Source organism: Tachysurus vachellii, chromosome 3 (assembly GCF_030014155.1).
Source record: "Tachysurus vachellii isolate PV-2020 chromosome 3, HZAU_Pvac_v1, whole genome shotgun sequence".
In the NCBI taxonomy this organism is placed as follows: Eukaryota; Metazoa; Chordata; class Actinopteri; order Siluriformes; family Bagridae; genus Tachysurus; species Tachysurus vachellii.
In genome coordinates, this window is record NC_083462.1 from 4,615,241 (window position 1) to 4,632,740 (window position 17,500).

At 37.6% G+C, this 17,500-nt stretch overlaps 2 protein-coding genes across 2 annotated transcripts; one reads left to right on the top strand and one right to left on the bottom strand.

The window, feature by feature from the left end:
* Positions 1-1,865: 1,865 nt before the first annotated feature.
* LOC132842168 (uncharacterized) lies at positions 1,866-4,064 on the bottom strand. The gene is made up of 2 exons (XM_060864834.1): positions 3,942-4,064; positions 1,866-3,077 (listed from the first exon to the last, which is right to left on the bottom strand). Exon 2 carries the CDS (start codon positions 3,036-3,038, stop codon positions 2,040-2,042), a length of 999 nt encoding a protein of 332 aa, XP_060720817.1. The 5' UTR covers positions 3,039-3,077; positions 3,942-4,064; the 3' UTR covers positions 1,866-2,039.
* A 1,069-nt stretch (positions 4,065-5,133) lies between these two features.
* On the top strand, positions 5,134-15,595 carry txn2 (thioredoxin 2). The gene is made up of 4 exons (XM_060865422.1): positions 5,134-5,275; positions 12,543-12,814; positions 14,472-14,595; positions 14,780-15,595. The coding sequence occupies exons 2-4, from the start codon at positions 12,543-12,545 to the stop codon at positions 14,894-14,896; spliced, it is 513 nt and encodes a 170-aa protein (XP_060721405.1). The 5' UTR covers positions 5,134-5,275; the 3' UTR covers positions 14,897-15,595.
* Positions 15,596-17,500: the final 1,905 nt, after the last annotated feature.

Consider the following 17,500-nt stretch of genomic DNA (forward strand, 5'->3'; position numbering starts at 1 on the left):
AGAGCTCACCTCTGTTCCTGCACTCTGTGTGTGTGTGTGTGTGTGTGTGTGTGTGTGTGAACTCACAGTAATAAAAGTCACTAACTCCATCTGTAACCGTTTCTTTCGTGTCGATTTCCCGACTCTTCACAACCGTCACCTTATTTTATCCCGTCCTCACGTTCTCCATGAAAGGACGGAATTTTGTAAATATTTTGTAAACACGTATAAACACAAACATCTGCACACATCTGCACTTTATTCACTATAGTCATACTGTTCTGATAACGATTCCATATTTATATAAACATGTTAAAACTAGACATTTCTTCCCTTTTGCTCTTACAGATCGTTTTATTTCTTTTTTTTCTTTAATCATAGCCATTTTTATCCTATTTGATGCTCCTATTTTAACACAGCTCTACAGAACATGTTCACCTGTGTATGGTTGTGTTTGTGGACACATCCCAGTTCATTTCATGTCAATTTGAAGTTGTTTTGTGGTGATTAAAGGCTGTGTTTGTGGAATTATTCTTTATTTTAATAAAATGTGTCTCCAGAAAACTTTCTTTCTTTATGTGAAGTGTCATTTGATACAGATGATGATGATGATGATGATGAAGATGATGATGACGACGACGACGATGATGATGATGATGATGATGATGATGATGATGATGACACTTTTTAAAGCCCACATCAGTTACTTTTCCCTGAAACTCTTGGTAACACGACACAGAACACGATTTCCTGGATTTTCTTGTGTTCCTGAAGCACCTGTTTCTTCACACTCGTGCTCTTCTCTCCCTGATAGTGATAAAGTTGCCATGGTAAAGTCTCGGTGTGTAAATATGGTTTATCAGTAAACGAAGACAGTTCAATGTGATGGACAGGAGTGAAGCATTGAACAGAGCTGTGTGCTGCCCTCTGCTGGAGAATGAACACTACTACAACCTCAGAGTCACTCAGAGTCACTCAGAGTCACTCAGAGTCACTCAGAGTCACTCAGAGTCACTCAGAGTCACTCAGAGTCACTCAGAGTCACTCAGACACTTTCAGTTATTACTTCGTTAAAATAATTAGGTTAAAGAATTAGACTTTTAGATTGATTTTCCTATTTTGTTCCATTTTTGCTGGTGTTTGTGTTGTTTTGTGCTGCTGCTTTTGTTGTTGTTGTTGTTGATGTTGTTGATGTTGTTGTTTTTGATGTTGTTGGTGATGTTGTTGGTGTTGTTGGTGTTGTTGGTGTTGTTAGTGTTGTTGATGTTGTTGGTGTTTTTGTTGGTGTTGTTGATGATGTTGTTGTTGATGTCATTGTTGTTTATGTTGTTGATGATGTTGTTATTTATGTTGTTGTTTATATTGTTGTTTATGTTGTTGATGATGTTCATGTTGTTCATGTTGATGTTGTTGTTGATAATGTTGTTGTTGAAGTTGTTGTTGTTTATGATGATGTTGTTGATGATGATGTTGATGATGATGATGTTGTTGTTTTGGAAGTAACTTTTGGAAACCTTTGACTTCATGTGAAATTTAAAATGTTAATTTAAAAGACAACAAACAAAACCAGAAGCTTCTATTTTAAATCTGAATATAAATCTGAAATATTTATCGTCGGAATTTGAAATACAAATAAAGTACAAATAAAATAAATTAATAAAAAGGTTTATAGAGAAGTTCTATACATATTGGTGTTTTTTTTGCCTTTCATTTTATTTATTTTTCTCTTAACATCATTTAAGAAAGTTTTTATTGAAATTATTAACGTTTATTAAACAGTTAAAACTGACCTAAACATTTTGAGGTGTCTCTCAGGTGTCGCACAGGTGTCGCACAGGTGTCGCACAGGTGTCTCACAGGTGTCTCTCAGGTGTCGCACAGGTGTCTCACAGGTGTCTCAGGTGTCTCTCAGGTGTCTCACAGGTGTCTCACAGGTCTCTCTCAGGTGTCTCAAAGGTGTCTCACAGGTGTCGCACAGGTGTCTCACAGGTGTCTCACAGGTGTCTCAGGTGTCTCACAGGTGTCTCACAGGTGTCTCTCAGGTGTCTCACAGGTGTCTCTCAGGTGTCTCTCTGTCTATTCTGGGGAAAAACAGGAAGTGCTGGAACACACAGAGGGAAGAAAGGAGTGCTGAAAGTGCTGCTGGGAGACGGAGGAGGGGAATTCTCCGGAAGGATGAAGGGGACGTCTAACAGGCATCCAGACTGAGATATCGGCGGCAGGAAATGGGGGCGTCGGTCTCTCCTGGTGTGACACGCCCCCTTACCTTCACGCTCACTGTCTACATCACTTCTGTTGGATTTGGGAGATCCAGAAGTTTGCGGGTGCTTCGTGTTGGCAGAAGGAACATTGTCTGTTATAACCAGGCTATGAAAGTACTCGCTGATGTCCTGCTCATCACTGCTTTTCTCTGAGGTCCAAATCTGTCTGATCCTCCTGCTCCACCTCTTCCTTCCAGCATGCGCTGGAGTTTCTGTGCTCGTGAGAGGAAACACGACGGTCCTCCTGCTTGCGTAGATCTTTGATGGAGGATCTTGGTGTCCCACGCTGTGGCGCCTTTGTAACGTATCTACAAGATCAAAGCTGGGGTTTAAGCTTGACTCAGCTTGTGACCAGAGACTGGAGAAGGTCTCCACGTTTCCGATCGAACGACTTTCCCTTGTTCTTGTCTCTCTGCTTTGAGACGGAGGACGGGGAGTCGGGGTCATGATATCAGGCAGAAAGTCTTTGAAAGGCAATCCAGTGTCAGTGGCTTCAGAAACGAGTCTGTTAGCATCCGAGCCACCTCGAGCCCTGTCGGTCTCATTAGCATTAGCATTATCAGGTCGCACCGCTCGCGCTCTGTGTAAGACGGAGCGTAAGCGGCGGTGAGGTGGCAGGCTGGCTGATAACCCCGTCAGCCCGATGGAGCGGAACAGAGGAACAGGACCGAGAGGACATGGCACGCTCTTTCCTCCTGACCCACGAGAGCTCCTGTAAAATCTCTGACTGATTTCTGTCTCAGAGCTCCAGCAAGACGAGTCAGAGACGTGCGGGAGGTGCGGCGTGGGCCGAGACATGGTACAGATATGATACTGGCCAAGAAGATGCCCAAGGTCCTGAAAAAAGGAAAGAGGGATCAACATGTCAGCTCGGCTTTACTGACACTAACACAAACACTAAAAATAACACAAACAGATGAGATGAGAGGGGAGAAGAGAAGAGAAGAGAAGAGAAGAGAAAAGAAGAGAAGAGAAAAGAAGAGAAGAGAAAAGAAGAGGAGAGAAAAGAAGTGAAGAGGAAAGAAGAGAAGAGAAGAGAAAAGAAAAGAAGTGAAGAGAGGAGAAGAGAAGAGAAGAGAAGAGAAGAGAAGAGAAGAGAAGAGAAGAGAAGAGAAGAGGAGAGGAGAGGAGAGGTGAAAAGAGAAGAGGAGAGAAGAGAAGAGAAGAGAAGAGAAGAGGAGAGAAAAGAAGAGAAGAGAAGAGGAGAGAAAAGAAGAGAAGAGAAGAGAAGAGAAGAGGAGAGAAAAGAAGAGAAGAGGAGAGGAGAGAAGAGAAGAGAAGAGAAGAGAAGAGAAGAGGAGAGAAGAGAAGAGAAGAGGAGAGGAGAGAAAAGAAGAGAAGAGAAGAGGAGAGGAGAGAAAAGAAGAGAAGAGAAGAGAAGAGGAGAGGAGAGGAGAGAAAAGAAGTGAAGAGGAAAGAAGAGAAGAGAAGAGAAGAGAAGAGAAGAGAAGAGAAGAGAAGAGAAGAGAAGAGGAGAGGAGAGGAGAGAAAAGAAGTGAAGAGAAGAGAAGAGAAGAGAAGAGAAGAGAAGAGGAGAGAAAAGAAGAGAAGAGGAGAGAAAAGAAGAGAAGAGAAGAGAAGAGAAGAGAAGAGAAGAGAAGAGAAGAGGAGAGGAGAGAAAAGAAGAGAAGAGAAGAGAAGAGAAGAGAAGAGAAGAGAAGAGAAGAGAAGAGAAGAGAGAAGGAGAGAAAGAGCACTCACTAACAGTCCTATGTGATTTTCTCTTTTATTTCTTTACAGAAAGTCAGCAGATGCTGTAGATGATCTCTCGTTACCATGGAGCTTCCCTAGATCGTGTCTCTATTTCTCCACTTGTGCTCCCTCTTCACCTGTCTCTCAAAAACACAGACACACACACACACACACTCTCTCTCTCTCTCTCTCTCTCTCTCTCTCTCTCTCTCTTTCTGTCGTCCATAACCCTTTAAATCTATGGAACACAGACACACACACACAAACACACACACACACACACACACACACACACACACACACACACATTCTCTCTCTCTCTCTCTCTCTCTCTCTCTCTCTTTCTGTCATCCATAACCCTTTAAATCTGTGGAACACACACACACACACACACACACACACACACACCACCCCGTGCTTGCCCTCTCTCCCACATGAAAGCTGGTTGAACTGCTGCTTTCCCCTTCATCCCTCACACCTCTATAAATTATAAAACAGGAAGCTCAGGCCAGTTGCTCAGAGATAACTGACGATCGCTTTCAGTCGCCTGTGTAAACAGTCAGTGTTTCTTCCATGTCTGTGATTCTGTGAGACGTTTTTCTCCATCATCACCATCATCACCATCATCATCACCATCATCACCATCATTATCATCATCATCAACAAAGATTCAGTCGTGTTTCCTTTCTTTTACAAAGTAATATAATTACATTTATTACATAATTAATATCATTCTGGTATTTTAAAAAAATGTTATAAAAATACATAATGTTAAAAATATATATAATAAATATAATATAAATATAAATATACATAAAAGAAAAAATATACTATAATAAAATTATACAATAAAAATTTTTCTGTTTACTTTCAAACTTATAGAAAATGAAATTCAGAGTAAAAAAAAATGACACTGAAATGAAGTTATAAAATCGAGGGGGCTCTATTTTAATGGCCATAGGGGGCGATAGAGAGCGCGCGACACTTACACGCATCCACCAGTAAAAGACAAGAACTCACTTCACCGAATCGACTCTCTTAAACAAATCCGTCGAAGTGAATATCTAGTTTTAATTCGTATTAAACGTTGTGTAGAAATGTAACTGTAATTGGATAAAAGATATAAAAGTATCTGACTCTATATTTTTTTGTATTTGTTTTATTATACGCAGGCAAAATAGACTTTTGTAATTGTAAATGTATTTGTTGATTCACAGCGAATCGATTTACATAACGAATCATGTAAAAGGAACCGGTTTGATTTCGATTCGCACTCTTCTCGTCGCGACCGGAAGTTCTTCCTTCTCCAGTGACCCGAGTCAATATTAAAAGCACGTAATACGGTAAGTAGTGATTTTATATTCCTTTACTGGTCGCGTGACGTCTTTATAACTTTGTTTGTAAGGTAAAGAATTTAAAATCTGTTTCAGATTCGATTCTATTAAAGGTTTTTTGTTTTTAGCATTTAAAGCATTTATAGCATCTTAGCTAAAGCGAGTAAAGTCACGTGGAGGTTATTAGTGACACACACACACACACACACACACACACACACACACACACACACACACACACACACAGTGACACACACACACACACACACACAGTGACACACACACACACACACACACACACACACACACACAGTGACACACACACACACACACACACACACACACACACACACACACACACACACACACACACACACACAGTGACAGACACACAAACACACACAGTGACACACAAACACACACACAGTGACACACACACACAGTCTCACACACACCGTGACAACACACACACAAACACACACAGTGACACACACACACAGTACATCTGATACTGATTCTGATATATACAGACTCACACATATATACGTATACACACATCAGAATCAGTATCAGAACCAGGTTCATAAATAACACTATACTATACAATACACACATAAATAACACTATACTATACAATACACACATAAATAACACTATACTGTACAATACAGACATAAATAACACTATACTATACAATACACACATAAATAACACTATACTATACAATACACACATAAATAACACTATACTATACAATACACACATAAATAACACTATACTATACAATACACACATAAATAACACTATACTATACAATACACACATAAATAACACTATACTATACAATACACACATAAATAACACTATACTATACAATACACACATAAATAACACTATACTATACAATACACACATAATAACACTATACTATACAATCACACATAAATAACACTATACTACACATACACACATAAATAACACATACTATACAATACACACATAAATAACACTATACTATACAATACACACATAAATAACACTATACTATACAATACGACACATAAATAACACTATACTTACAATACACACATAAATACACTACTACAATACACACATAAATAACACTATACTATACAATACACACATAAATAACACTATACTATACATACACAGCACATAAATAACACTATACTATACAATACAGACATAAATAACACTATACTATACAATACACACATAAATAACACTATAATATACACACATATACACTATACTATACAATACACACATAAATAACACTATACTATACAATACACACATAAATAACACTATACTAAACAATACACACATAAATAACACTATACTATACAACACACACATAAATAACACTATACTATACAATACACACATAAATAACACTATACGATACAATACACACATAAATAACACTATACATACAATAACACACATAAATAACACTATACTATACAATACACACATAAATAACACTATACTACACAATACACACATAAATAACACTATACTATACAATACACACATAAATAACACTATACTATACAATACACACATAAATAACACTATACTATACAATACACACATAAATAACACTATACTATACAATACACACATAAATAACACTATACTATACAATACACACATAAATAACACTATACTATACAATACACACATAAATAACACTATACTATACAACACACACATAAATAACACTATACTATACAATACACACATAAATAACACTATACTATACAATACACACATAAATAACACTATACTATACAATACACACATAAATAACACTATACTATACAATACACACATAAATAACACTATACTATACAATACACACATAAATAACACTATACTATACAATACACACATAAATAACACTATACTATACAATACACACATAAATAACACTATACTATACAACACACACATAAATAACACTATACTATACAATACAGACATAAATAACACTATACTATACAACACACACATAAATAACACTATACTATACAATACAGACATAAATAACACTATACTATACAATACACACATAAATAACACTATACTATACAATACACACATAAATAACACTATACTATACAATACACACATAAATAACACTATACTATACAATACACACATAAATAACACTATACTATACAATACACACATAAATAACACTATACTATACAATACACACATAAATAACACTATACTATACAATACACACATAAATAACACTATACTACACAACACACACATAAATAACACTATACTATACAATACACACATAAATAACACTATACTATACAATACACACAAATAACACTATACTATACAATACACACATAAATAACACTATACTATACAATACACACATAAATAACACTATACTATACAATACACACATAAATAACACTATACTATACAATACACACATAAATAACACTATACTATACAATACACACATAAATAACACTATACTATACAATACACACATAAATAACACTATACTATACAATACACACATAAATAACACTATACTATACAATACACACATAAATAACACTATACTATACAACACACACATAAATAACACTATACTATACAATACACACATAAATAACACTATACTATACAATACACACATAAATAACACTATACTATACAATACACACATAAATAACACTATACTATACAATACACACATAAATAACACTATACTACACAATACACACATAAATAACACTATACTATACAATACACACATAAATAACACTATACTATACAATACACACATAAATAACACTATACTATACAATACACACATAAATAACACTATACTATACAATACACACATAAATAACACTATACTATACAATACACACATAAATAACACTATACTATACAATACACACATAAATAACACTATACTATACAACACACACATAAATAACACTATACTATACAATACACACATAAATAACACTATACTATACAATACACACATAAATAACACTATACTATACAATACACACATAAATAACACTATACTATACAATACACACATAAATAACACTATACTATACAATACACACATAAATAACACTATACTATACAATACACACATAAATAACACTATACTATACAATACACACATAAATAACACTATACTATACAACACACACATAAATAACACTATACTATACAATACAGACATAAATAACACTATACTATACAACACACACATAAATAACACTATACTATACAATACAGACATAAATAACACTATACTATACAATACACACATAAATAACACTATACTATACAATACACACATAAATAACACTATACTATACAATACACACATAAATAACACTATACTATACAATACACACATAAATAACACTATACTATACAATACACACATAAATAACACTATACTATACAATACACACATAAATAACACTATACTATACAATACACACATAAATAACACTATACTACACAACACACACATAAATAACACTATACTATACAATACACACATAAATAACACTATACTATACAATACACACAAATAACACTATACTATACAATACACACATAAATAACACTATACTATACAATACACACATAAATAACACTATACTATACAATACACACATAAATAACACTATACTATACAATACACACATAAATAACACTATACTATACAATACACACATAAATAACACTATACTATACAATACACACATAAATAACACTATACTATACAATACACACATAAATAACACTATACTATACAATACACACATAAATAACACTATACTATACAATACACACATAAATAACACTATACTATACAATACACACATAAATAACACTATACTATACAATACACACATAAATAACACTATACTATACAATACACACATAAATAACACTATACTATACAATACACACATAAATAACACTATACTATACAATACACACATAAATAACACTATACTATACAATACACACATAAATAACACTATACTATACAATACACACATAAATAACACTATACTGTACAATACACACATAAATAACACTATACTGTACAATACACACATAAATAACACTATACTGTACAATACACACATAAATAACACTATACTGTACAATACACACATAAATAACACTATACTGTACAATACACACATAAATAACACTATACTGTACAATACACACATAAATAACACTATACTGTACAATACACACATAAATAACACTATACTGTACAATACACACATAAATAACACTATACTGTACAATACACACATAAATAACACTATACTGTACAATACACACATAAATAACACTATACTGTACAATACACACATAAATAACACTATACTATACAATACACACATAAATAACACTATACTATACAATACACACACAAATAACACTATACTATACAATACACACATAAATAACACTATGCTATACAATACACACATAAATAACACTATACTATACAATACACACATAAATAACACTATACTATACAATACACACATAAATAACACTATACTATACAATACACACATAAATAACACTATACTATACAATACACACATAAATAACACTATACTATACAGCACACACATAAATAACACTATACTATACAATACACACATAAATAACACTATACTATACAATACACACATAAATAACACTATACTATACAATACACACATAAATAACACTATACTATACAATACACATAAATAACACTATACTATACAATACACACATAAATAACACTATACTGTACAATACACACATAAATAACACTATACTATACAATACACACATAAATAACACTATACTGTACAATACACACATAAATAACACTATACTATACAATACACACATAAATAACACTATACTATACAATACACACATAAATAACACTATACTATACAATACACACATAAATAACACTATACTATACAATACACACATAAATAACACTATACTATACGAGACAAGACAGACGATGAGATACAATACAGACAGAATGAGTATTAAATATAAATACAGAATATAGAACAGATCAGTTATGTACATAAAGTGTGAGAAGTGTAAATAACAATATTGTACAGTTTTGTGTTTTTTGTACACTATACAGCAGCAGTAGTGTGTGTAATATATACAGATGATGTGATGACTGACAGTCCTGATAATGCAGCACTTATAGATATGAAGCAGTGATTATAATTATGGTGAGGTGTTAATCAGGGTGATTGTCTGGGGAAAGAAACTGTTCCTGTGTCTGGAAGTTTTAGTAAACAAGGAGCTGAAAGAGGTTGTGTCCAGGGTGTGAGGGGTCAGTGGTGATGTTTCCTGCCCGGTTTCTGGTTCTTGTGTCGTACAAGTCCTGGGGGGTGGGCAGGGGGGCACCAATTATCATTTCTGCTGTTTTTACTGTGTGTTACAGTCTGTTTCTGTCCTGTTTTGTTGCTGCACCAGACCAGATGGTGATGGATGTGAACAGGACAGATTCAGTAACTACAGTGTAGAACAGCATCAACAGCTCCTGTGGCAGAACAAACTAGAGTTTATGTTACACTCCCAGTTCAGGTCTTGGGAAATAGTGGTGCTCAGAAACTTGAAGGTCTCCACAGATGACAGGGCTGTTAGATAATGTGAGGAGGAGAAGTGTTGAGGGGTCTTTCCTAAAGTCCACTATCATCTCCACAGTTTTGAGGGTGTTTAGCTCCAGACTGTTCTGACTGCACCACAGCACCAGCCGCTCCACCTCCTGTCAGTATTCTGACTCATCGCCATCTCGGGTGAGACCGATGAGCGTCGTATCATCTGCAGATTTCAGGAGTTTAACAGTTTGGTCAGTTGAAGTGCAGTCATTAGTGTAGAGGGACAATAACAGTGGTGAGAGGACACAACCCTGAGGAGCACCAGTGCTGAACGTCCGAATGCTGGAGGTGACACCTTCCAGTCTCACCTGTTGTTTCCTGTCTGTCAGGAAGCTGGTGATCCACTGACAGATGGAAGGGGGTACAGTGAGCTTTAGGAGTGGAGAATTCCCAGAATTATTGTATTAAAGGCCAACAGAATCCGGGCGTCTGTCCCTGGGCAGTTCAGGTGTTACAGAATGTAGTGCAGTTTAATGTCGACTGCGTCGGCCACTGATCTGTTTGCACGGTAGGCAAACTGTAGGGGATCCAGCATCTGTTCTGTGACAGACTTTAGGTACAAAGGTCTTCATGATGACAGAAGTCAGAGCTTGATGGGGGCAGTCAGTGGGTTGGGTTACATATATATATACACACACACTCTTTCACTCACATACGGGCGCACACACACGTTTTTTATATATATATATATATATATATATATATATATATATATATATACACACATATATACACACACTCACACATACACTCACACACACATTCATACACACACTCACTCACACACACATTATATATAAATATATACACACACACTCACACATATATGTACACACACATACATTCACACACATTCATACACTCACACACACTCTCTCTCTAATACTCACACACACTCACACACACACACACTCTCTAATACTCACACACACTCACACACACACATACAGTAAACACACTCTCTCTCTAATAATGACACACACACACTCTCTCTCTCTTAATACTCACACACACACTCTCTCTCTAATACTGACACACACACACACACACTCTCTCTCTCTCTTAATACTCACACACACACACACTCTCACATACACACGGTCTCAAGCCACTTCACGTGTGTAAGAAGTGTTTGGAGATACAATAGATAACGCACAAGCCCTGGTGTTGACACGTCCTGGTGTCAGTTGCAGAAGTATTGGCACCCTTAGAACTGTGGACAAGCGTAATGAGACGATTCAGTCGCTGCTGAAATTCCCAGTGCAGTATGATTCAGTTCAGCTCATCTGAACATGATGTTTTGACTCTGTAAAGAACCTTTATCTCAAACAGTTGTGTGAATGTCGTGATCGTTGATTTTTAACGACCCTGTGTTTCATAGTTTTTATTTTCTCATCAAATCCTGTCTAGGCTCGCACGTGATGTGACCAGATTATAGACGTTTCACTGTGATATTTATGGTCATTCAGTAGAGAGAATATGATGTATAATATCTTCCTCTTCTTCATCTTGTCTCCCAGATGGCTACTCGACTGCTTGTGAGGAGAATCTGGTCTGTCTGTGTGAAAGACTCCCGTCGTCTCCCTGCCGCCTCGCTCTCTCGTTCCTCCTCCTCGTCCTCGTCACTCTCCTCCTTCTTGAGAACCGCTGTCCACAAGCAGTACTTCCTGTGTCCTCGTTCTCTCCCTCTGTCCTCACACAGGTGCGTCTCCTTCAACGTGCAGGACAACGACGACTTCACCGAGAGAGTCATCAACAGCGACCTGCCCGTGCTGGTGGACTTCCACGCTCAGTACGTATTCTCATGTAGGACGCCCCGTGTTCATGGACGCCTCGTATTCTCATGTTCCCTCAGCACAGCTCCTGATCCTTTCACTGTTGTTTTAAGACAGTAAGCGCCGTGAGTGTTAACAAAGAGGTCGCTCGGCCTGCGCGGCTGCATACCGCTCATGTCGGCTCCTCGGGAGGCGCGAGAAACACGAAGCAGCTTTTTTTCAGGTTTCAGACACACCCGTCAATTCGGTCGCTCGTCTGACGACGTCTCTCTACCCGACGTTAGTAAATTATTATTATATTAACACGCTAGATCTGATACGTTGTCGTTTCTATAGCAACCGGCTTGTTCACTGGGGTTTCCGTGTAAACGGGTTTAAACTGAAATGTAAAAAATTGTATTTGCCACACAGACATCGGTACACCGTGTGATGTTTATCAGCTGTGAGTGACATAAAAATAGAACTGACTAAAATCAAGATGTGTTTCTATACAGGAGAAAAAGGGGGGAAAATATAGGTGTGTGTGTGTGTAGATGTACATTATTCCTCTTATTTGGTTATGGCCCTGTGACAGAAGTGTCACATGCTTCAATTTTTCCTGAATCCTGATTGGTGCTTCATTCTGTGTCCTCATGTCTCCATGTCACTATAAATCAATAGGTGTGTGTGTGTGTGTGCACGCTGTGTACGTGCATGTGTACGTGTGGTTTTGTGTGTAAAAATACACACCGCATAGTGCATGAAAACACACAGTGATACTCTCTCTCTCACACACACACACACACACAGTCATTTATTTGTGGCCTTTCTGAGCTCTGTGTGTGTGTGTGTGTGTGTGTGTGTGTGTGTGTGTGTGCGCATTTTCATGATACAGAAAAACGCTACAATCTGATTGACGTTTGCAGTCGTTCCTCTGACTTTTACATTGACGTGTTTATTACATCTGACGTTACATCGACATGCTGCCTGATGACGGTTCCATCGAATCATTCATGATTAAAACTCTGAGGGTTTTTTATTTCTCGTCCCTGACTCGCTGATACGAGACTCTTTAGTTTTGTCTGAACGCTGATTATCTTCCATATTGTTTTCCCGTCTTGTTTAAACGTTCTAATCTTTTGTTAAACCCGTTCTGTCTCTCGCCCCACCTTTTTATTTCCTCCTTATCTTTGTGATTATGTTGATTAAATTTTATGGTTAAGTGTGATAAAGGGTTCGATGTCATAAAACAGTGTTGTGGCTGGTTGCTGTAGGAAACAGGACCTGAGACTGAAGCTGAGCTCTGGATTGTTGTCTTGTAAAAAAAACACCACAGTACTGGTTTGGTCTCATTGTCTCAGGTTAAACAAAGGGCATGTGTTTGTTGGGCTTTTCATGGGTAACAAAATGGGTGTGTCTTCAATGACTAGAGAAAGGGGTGTGGCTGGGGTGTCTTGTTTATAGAAAAAAGGGGCGTGGCCAAATAAACTCGATCTGCATGTCTCATGACTAGCCAAAGCGGCGTAGCCTCATTGCCTCAATCCATGTGGCCTCTGTGGCTGAGGCCTAGTAAAGGGGGTGTGGCCTATTGACGTTCACCCGTTCACCCAGACCTAGCAGAACTCCACACACACAAGTGCCATTGTCTGTTTTTTTAGGTTGTACGCACATGTAATGTCCGTGTGTGTTATACAGATGGTGCGGTCCCTGTAAGATCCTGGGCCCCAGGCTGGAGAAGGCCATTGCTAAGCAGAAGGGTCGAGTTGCCATGGCCAAAGTGGACATTGATGAACACACAGACCTCGCTATAGAATACGGGGTAAGAACAAGTTTACTGAGTTCTCACACACACACACACACACACACACAGAGCACATAAATGTGCTGGTTCAGTAAAACACACCCACATACTGTATTAAGTTTTATTGTGAGTTTGTTGAGAGAATTCTTGATTGAATATTAGGTATCGTGGCTTCATGTTCGTTGCTCTTGCACCATTCTAGGTGTCTGCGGTTCCCACGGTGATCGCCATGCGCGGCGGCGACATCATCGACAAGTTCGTAGGGATTAAAGATGAACAGCAGCTGGATTCGTTTGTCAACAAGCTTATTGGACAATGAACCTGTCAATCAGTGCCTCGAGCCCAACCCTCTATGAACTTTAGTTTACAGCTCTGTAAATGTCACATTCATTTATACTCTCTCTCTCTCTCTCTCTCTCTCTCACTCTCACACACACACACACACACACACACACACACACACACACCAGGTTAATCCACGATTTGCCTGGTAGTCATCACTGTGTATCCATTAGATGCTTTTGTATATGAATGTCTGCGTGTTCTTTCACTCTTCACCAACCCTTGCTGCTGACCTTCACAACTTCCGTGGAATTCTGTTAAAGGGAAAGGAAATGAAATTTTTAACGCCTGATACTATCACAGTTCTCGCCGTAGTTCCTGCTGTCGTCCACTAGAAGGCGACCTTCATCTTTAATCCGAGACCACGTGATGATCTGTTTGTCTCACACTTATCACAGAGGTCAAGTACATCTAATCCAGACTAATGTCGTAAAATACAAAGACAATATTAGAATACTGACCCCAGATCAGTATTCTCACACTGAGAGGGGTAAAATAATAATAATCATAATAATAATAACAAATACGATCCTCTACACGTGTGAGAAAACGTGTCCAGATTGTGTTTCAGGTTTGACTGTGAAATTGGAGTTGTACAATAATAGTGCTGATTTTCATCTGTTTAATATGACCGGCTGAAAAGGATTTCGAAATAAAGCTGATGTATGATGTTCTACGTAAAGTCTCAGAGCTCTTTCTTTTCAGCCCCTGTCTTACAGTCATGCAAGAGTAACTCCCCTTGGCTCTTAATGGACATATCTGAAATTCCACTGTAATGTCTTTGTGTGTGTGTGTGTGTGTGTGTGTGTGAGAGAGAGAGAGAGAGCGCTAAAATTAATACCAGCTTTAATCGGCCGTGTGTTCGCATGAACCCAAGCCAATATACCTTCACTCAAACAGCTAATGATATTATGGACCATTACACAAGGGCTGGAAATAATCCACTGCAGTTTCTAGATCTCTGGCGGTAATGTTATGCTGGGTAACGTACAGCGTGCCGTTACGCTGTTGGGGGTTTTCACCTTACACTTTTTAGATCTCCTTCAGAATAGGATTTCTGTGAGTTCCTGAGAGTTTCTATGAGTGTCTCATGGTGTCATTTTAAAAGGACAAACACTGTGAAGGGCTCTGTTAGAACGTAACCTGGACGTTCCTTACGGAAATCCACAATGGAAACCGTTTCCGTTTAGGTCCACGAGGAGATAACGTGACATCATCATCATCATCATCATCATCTCCTTAGATTTCTGATGTTCGACACAATCTTAAGCATCTAATTAAACTCCACGTTAAGATTTAAATAGCTTCTCTCTTAACCTTTCCAGCTTAGCCTTGGCAAGCTTAGACAGCTTAGCTAGCAGTTATCACAACCTGGCGTTAAAGGGACAGTCGGCGGATTTGCTGGACTCGAATACGTTCACCTGGATACGACACAGGGAACAGCCAGAACATTAAAAACATCATGTAGGTTTTATGTATCATGTATTTCCTGCACTCTGGGTTCAGACTCCTTTCTATCAGAGCCATTACTCGCTTTTTCAGCAGTTTGTAGCTGTTCTGTAAGGTTGGACCAGATGAGCTAGCCTTTACTCACCATACCCTTAAATGAGCCTTGGGGGTCCCCACTTGTTAGTTGGCCCACTTTTGGTGGGTACTAACCGCTGCATGCCAGGGACACCACACAAGACCTGCTGTTTTGTAGATGCTCACCCAGTTGTCCAGCCATCCTTTACGCTTGCCTGAGAACTACCTACTCTATCCCACTCCTTAACAGGTTCTATTCTTACGAGACAATAAATGTTACTCAACACACCTGTTTTCAGGTTTAACGTTAAATCTGTAATTGGAATATTCCAAAAATCATGACGGTACAGGAAAAGAAATCTTCTGAATGTTCTTCAGATCTTCAGGAAAAAAGAAAGTTCTCACATCTTTTTGTGATTTCGGCCAACGAGAGCACCGACGTCCAAATTACAGCCCGAAATTTTAAAATGACGTTAGCATGGAGGCTAGTTAACCGTTTTGTTTATTTAATTGTAAACAATCGTGTTGCTAATTTAAAGAGTAGAAATCAGCTAAGAAAGAAAAAAAAGATTTTGTTGTCTGTGATTATCAGACACATTTTGGTGGTGGCACAGCCATAAAACCACATGCTCGCTGAGGTAAAATGTAAACACGGTCTCTCAGAGGAAGCGTGAAGTTGTTGATGTTCACAGTGACATAATCATATGATGATGTAGCACACAAGCTTGTTTTTATGTAAGCAGGCTGCCCTACATTTAGCTTGTCATGCTAAATCTGTCATTAACAAAGCACTTTCATCATTAGCTAAGCATGCTAGGCCTTCGTCCTACGCCATCGTTTTAGCATCTTGGTCTTTTAACTCACACCATTCATTAGCTGAGCGCCGGGCCTTCATTTTGGTCATGGTTTGGAATTGTTTTATCGTGTTAGCCTCTCACCTTACAGCAGTGATTAGCGTAGAGAGTGTTAGCGGATACAGAATAAAACGCCGACGCTCTAAGGGAATCGCTAAAGTAGATTAAAACGCTAACATTCTAGTTCTACATTAGCGATTACC